Source organism: Nematolebias whitei, chromosome 15 (assembly GCF_014905685.2).
Source record: "Nematolebias whitei isolate Nwh7 chromosome 15, NemWhi1, whole genome shotgun sequence".
Lineage (NCBI taxonomy): Eukaryota > Metazoa > Chordata > Actinopteri > Cyprinodontiformes > Rivulidae > Nematolebias > Nematolebias whitei.
In genome coordinates this window covers 23,259,312-23,265,760 of record NC_056512.1, presented here as the reverse complement: position 1 = coordinate 23,265,760, position 6,449 = coordinate 23,259,312, and the positions used below count along the sequence as shown (strand labels likewise).

At 38.3% G+C, this 6,449-nt stretch overlaps 1 protein-coding gene across 1 annotated transcript in view; it reads left to right on the top strand.

Moving 5' to 3' along the window:
• The window catches only part of LOC119421555 (E3 ubiquitin-protein ligase SMURF2), an 81,654-nt gene that overhangs the window by 26,275 nt on the left and 48,930 nt on the right, over positions 1 to 6,449 (top strand). Inside the window, exons 2-3 of the mRNA XM_037688898.1 lie at positions 2,265 to 2,303; positions 5,984 to 6,092. Coding sequence (XP_037544826.1) covers positions 2,265 to 2,303; positions 5,984 to 6,092 — 148 coding nt within the window. The remainder of the gene's footprint in view (positions 1 to 2,264; positions 2,304 to 5,983; positions 6,093 to 6,449) is intronic.

The window sequence follows — 6,449 nt, the reverse complement described above, 5'->3', positions numbered from 1 at the left end:
TATATATATATATATATATATATATATATATATATATATATATATATATATATATATATATATATATATATATATACACATACACACACACTTGTACTACTATTCCTACTTTGCAGTTTTTCACTTATAATGTGGCTTCAGGGTACTGATCCCCCATGATAAACGAGGGACTACTGTATAATAAAAAGTAAAATAATAGTCCAAAGTTGTTTTCATTAAAGCTTTAACTATCTAGTAAATGTATCATCACAGTATCAGTGAGCAGAATATGAGTATTGCAAAATGACTTCTTGGACTTCAATAAATCGTAGACCATATCGAACACCAATATTGCACATCATGCCTTATTTAACTTGTAATATTCGGGATGCTAAGCTTCTTCGGCCACTGCTATTTTGTTGCTCGGAAGCTGAAAAGTTTAAAAACTGCCTTAGATTATTACAAACAAAATCTCAATTGAAGTATGCTGTAGCAAGCAGTAGCTGAATTGACAATATTCAAAATATCCCAAATACTTGTCTGCTTTTTAAAATAATTTCCTGTTTTGTTGTTGAAAACAACGTTCTGCCATATAATTTGTCGACTGATCGCTGCGACTCTGCAATTAGCCCAAGTGATGACAAGCGAAACACATTTCAGAGAGGGTGCGGACTATAAATAATCCCAGCGTACAGGACTTCCAACAACAGCTGTGGCGTGAGAACAGGTTTATGAAGCCTAAAGCACGGCGGAGCGGCAACATGTGTCGGGTATCATGTAAGCCTCATTGAAGAAAATAAAGGAAAGGCAGCGGCCATGAGATCATTAATGTTGCGTCTCGCCTTGAATCGTTCCAGCTGCAGCTCTAAGTGTTGGCGAGCAGATGTTACAACATCAACATGATCACATACTTTGCAGACGCTACCCCCTCTTTTTTGGCACATTTACTTACAGAATCCAAATGTTGTTTCTCCCCCCCATTTTACAGCAAATATCTTCAAACATAATCACACTCTCACTGCTTAAAGTTTGTGTCAGTACTGTTTAAATGCATCATCGACTCACACGCTGTTCTTCAGAGGTAACTTCAGTACAAGTGGGGGTGAAATGTTTCCATGTGCCTGACTCACTGGCTGTAACTCTGAACTCCAGACACCCAGGTGGTTGGAGAGCTTCCTCATCAATCCATATTTTACGCAGGAAGGAGTTAGTGGCTCTGCTTCATCTCCTCAGCAACCACCTCCACAGCTTTATACAGTAGACTGTCAGGATCCAACTCTTTGCTGCAGGCACGCTGCTGCTGATGGAGAAATGATGACTAAACATCTCCACCTCCAGCTTAACGTCTGGAGGATTAAGAAAACAAATCAACTTTTCTTTGTCTGGACTCTGTTTTTCTTGTGATATCACTTGTAGCGAAACTTTAATTTAATTTAAATCAGAAGTTTGGTTCCCATTCTGTTGATGTAATCACAGAAAAATATTAATAATATAAAGAAAGCCAAAACTGGTATTGGATAAATTATAATTATAGGAATGTGCTGGATTACTGTGCAAATATGCATGTGTGTGTGTGTGTGCGTGTGTGTGTTTGGTTTGTTATGTAACCAAAGTTTCTCATGAACCAGTGGACAGATCTTATTGGAACTCTCAGAAATGGATACCCATCAACAACTGAGGAACATTTGGATTCAAGATGGCCACCATAGCCAACTGCCCCACCAAAACATAAAAATGACTATCACTCAGTCACTTTCACAATTACTGAGCTAAAATTCAGTGTGGCAGCAGCTGAGAGTCAGTCACAACTTATAATCTGAGCACTAACTGCAAAATATCTCATGAACCACTGTATATATTTGAATGCAACTTTCAGAAAGTAATTGGTCCACAATTGTTTTTTATTAAACCCAAAACTAGCTGTAGCTGAGTTGATTGGGCAAATATTGAGCTAAAATTTGGTGTGGTGGTAGCTGAGGATCATCCTCAACACATACTTAAAGCGCTATACGGTGAATGTGCCTAAAACGTTGACATTAACTGTAGTATTATAACTTTGTCTGTTAGCAAAATATCTCAATATTTAACATGTCTGTTTTAACATTTACCCAGCTCATTTTTTTGTTATTTTCAGCACAATTTTAATGCAAAAACATAAACAAATGTTAACAACATAGTTTTTTAATCACTTGTCTGATGAGCATTATTGAGGATGCATCAGGATATCACTTGTCTGATGTTTTATGTCATTTTAATACCTGTTTTTTTTCTTCTTTTTATTCTAGTTCTGTGTGCCAAAAACCTGGCGAAGAAGGACTTCTTTCGTAAGTATCAGCCCTTGTATCTGTTTGTTACTGGTTTTTAAACTTTGTTGAGATGAGTTTTTTTTAGATTTGTGTGTGTGTACACTTAAAGGCCCTTTAAGGCTCATAAAGTGGCTGCAGAGACATCAGACATCTTTAGTATCTACATATTTGGCCATTTGAACAGATGTGATGCTTTTCTACATATGTTCAGGAGTGGAATGGTGTCCCATCATTAAATTGAAATAATGCCTGTTCTAAGCAGTAATTGACTGATTTTTTTTTTTTTTAAGTGTCACTAAAATGCTGCCATGCAGCTTTCTTGCACCACAGCTGACTTAACGTCTTTAAGGTGTTGTGAGTGTTTTGGTTTGTTTGGGGCAGGCTGTCATGGTGAACGAGCGCGTTAAGGTCCTCTGCTCACTCGGGTGGTTTCTGTGGTGCCCATTCCTGCCATTCCAAAGCTCAGGAGCAGAGCAAACATTCACTCTGGGAGTAGGTGGGGAACAGTAATGACAATGTAGACAAAACTCAGTTTCCTTATGTTGTGTTAACTCAGAATAGTTGGTGCAGTTTCTGGTCTGTGGGAGTGGGGGTTGTCAATGAGACAAAGGATTTGAGCTTTTAATACCAGCTAAAAAAATCACACTTAAATAGTAACATAAAGTAAACAAATAGTAATGTATAAATAAGTGAAAAGTTTTATAACTTGGATGATTTATTTACAAAGTGTGCAGCTTTTCTCACTGCTGTGTTTCAAGGTTTCTCAAAGAATATTTACAGAGCCTCTAGGTGTGAAAAGGCATAATTTTTTGCATACATATGAATTCACGTATTACCAAGCAGCACATTGATTATTATTTGATTAGTTACAAAGAAAATGTTTATTGTATAGCATTAGGAGAAGCACCTACATGTGCCTCCCCTCTGCTCCACATGTGTGATGGGAAGAAAGCAGACAACAAATGTCACCATTGGGCATTAAAAAAGTAAACAATATTACATTAAGCACCATTAGGCACCATTACAGCAGATGTAATGACTAAATAGTTTTACATCATTTAATGTTTGTAACATTGAAATAAAACTTCAAAAACAAGGACAAAGGTGTTTTAACAGTTAAAGCTATAAAAGCTTTATATAAACAACATCCAGTGTAATAAGTCTATATTCTAAATAGGGATGCACAAAATTGGATTTTTGGCCGATATTCCGATATGTTAAAACTTATTTGGCCAATAACCGATACGGATATTTTTATATGCTTTACTTTGTCAGAACATAGTCCTCTTATTTAGGCTTATTTGCTACAAAAATTGTGTAACAGCTGTAAGAGCTGGTGACATTTATTCAGTAACAGCCATATGATATGCATAGCACTTTAACTTATATTAAATGAAAAGTGTTAAATGTTATGTATAAGCATTAGTCAGCTGTGATGCTGTCTCACTTGTGGAGGCTTGTTCCAGGTTCCTAGCTGCAGTGTGGGATCCTCTGCACTCTGTACATGAAGGACAGACTTTTTAAGTTCAAAGTTTTTGTCTATCCATTGTGCCGTAAGACAAATCATGCTAACGTGGTGAAACTCACCCAAGTGCTATCGACTATTAGCTTCTCAATGACATCGGAAGTGACGGCTTGTAACTCGGGTAAAGTTACGTCGGAAAAATATCTTTGACTGGGGAGGATGTAGCGAGGCTCAACGTAGTCCATAAGTCTTTGAATATCCAACATCCTCAACTGAAAAAAACTTCTACACCGCAGACATTCTGACTTCTTCCCCTCTGCCGTGATCAGATCAGGTAGGCGCACGTGACGTCATCACGTTGTGCTGCAGGCATCCTTGTCACTGGGTTGTCATACAAAAACAGTGTATTTTATATTGGCGAGTTATTTTGATGGAATGGCTGATGTCTGATATTTAACTTTAACGCTAATATTGGCCAATACCGATACCATGCAGATAAAATTGCGCATCCCTAATTCTAAATATTGTTTATGTAGGAGTTTACCACATTTAAACAAATAAAAATTACGACAGAGGAATAATGGGTTTGCTAAATTGGTTTAGCCCCAGTTCTGGTCAGCCAGTGAAAAGTGACACAACTCAAATTGCTAGGTAGTGCAGTTCACCAAAATGGATCCAAACAGACAAAATGTGTATGTCAAACACAAATTAACGTGATATTTACATGTAAAGTATGTGTTGTTTACGTGTTGGTGACACTTTGTTTACACGTTAATTACGCATGAAAATTTAACCCTACTTTAACACAAAGTGTAAACGCGTCCAGAACAGGTCAGTCACGTGAAAAGTCATGTGTTATTATCTCTTCTGGTATCAAGGAGATTGCGCATCATTTTGCTTGGTACACATTAAAAACAAGATGGCACAAGTCAGTGTGTCGAAGTGACCTCCTTGAATAATGCTAGGGGAAATGCTGGAGGTGTGATGATACCAGTTAGCAGCGATGCTTGAACTATATTTAGTGCAGCTAGCATCCAATCCTGGTCCTCGATGGCCACTATCCTGCATGTTCTAGATGTTTCCCTGCTCCTACAAGCCTCATTCAATGGTTGAATGACCTCTACATGCTCTACAGAAACCTGTTCATTCCCCACTGACTCAAATCAGGTGTGTTGGAGCAGAGAAACATCTAAAACATGCAGGACAGTGGCTCCCGAGCTCTTAGGTCCCATGTGTTAGCAGTGAACGTCTGGAAATATTATGTCATTTTGGCTTTATCTTTTTCAGAAAGATCTTTTACTGTTGAAGATTAAGAGTCAAAATGTCAACAGCTTCAGTCCATAAATCACAAGTCATCAGCAGACATGTTTCCTGTCAAGTGACCAACATTTTTAGGATTTTGTGTGAATAATTATGAAGATTATGAACAATTACGCTTTACTGGTTGTCGATAGCTCTTTGAACGACATCTGCTTGGAGAAATACTTTGATTCTGACCAGACTGACAGGTTGATGGCTGGTCCAAGTGGGTCCAACATTAAAGTACATTGCTGCAATCTTTAAACTCCAGTTTCAAAACTTCACTGTAGTTTGTGGTGGCGCTAGTTTGTAGAGTTCCCAATTCTTCAGACTACCTGTTAGGTGGTAAATCTGGTCAGAATTCAACTTAAGTTCTCCAAAATGAGGCTGTTCCATGACCTATCTACAACAAGTAAATTATTAATTGTTCATAAACTTACCACAGAACCCCACTACAAAATGTGTGAACATTTTCTTTCATTTGTTGATTAGTAACCATACTGATTACTATCAGTCAGGTCTGAACAGATTTGTGAACGTAAGAGCAACTCTATATGTTGTGAACATATTAGGGTGGCTGTGGCTGAGTGATTAGAGAAATTGTCCTCCAATGCAAGAGTTGGGGGTTCCAATCCACCAGCAGTCACATGCTGAAGTGTCCCTGGGCAAGACAATGAACCCCTCATTGCCTCTGATGTGTGTCCCATCAGTGTATGAATGTGATAAAGCTCTGATCAGTCTCTTTAGAATGACTTGTTCAATTAACTTTGTAGAGATCTAGTAGAGTGCTGTATGAATGGGTAAATGAGGACACAGATTGTTGTGTAAAGCGCGTTGAGTATCTTGATCAGATAGAAAGGCGCTATATAAGTACAGTCCATTTACCATATTCATCGTGACATGAGCGTGTTGACGTTCTGTTCTCGTCTTCCAGGTCTCCCTGATCCCTTCGCCAAGGTAGTCGTGGACGGTTCAGGGCAATGCCACTCGACAGACACTGTGAGGAACACGCTTGACCCCAAGTGGAACCAGCACTATGATCTGTGAGTCCCAGCACATTTTTATGACACTTCTCACATCTGCTTTCTAAGATAAAAGGTTTTTTTTTTTTTTGGGTTTATGCCTCACATTTCATACGTCTGTCTTTATTTAAGCTTGATGTGTGTCGGGCTTTGAGATTAACAGGATTTAAACAGAACAGATGAAAAGACTTCTTGCATCTGGGCCTCTCAGTATCAAGGATATTTTACGATGACATAACGGCTCGGTCTAAAAATGTCCTTTGGAACAGTGTTTGAAGAATTAGAGAGGCTGGCGTCTCCACAGAGTATTTTCTTCCACTGACTGAAACACGTGCTTGTCTTGTTGTATCCGATCGCCTTATTTTTCCCAAAGATGGT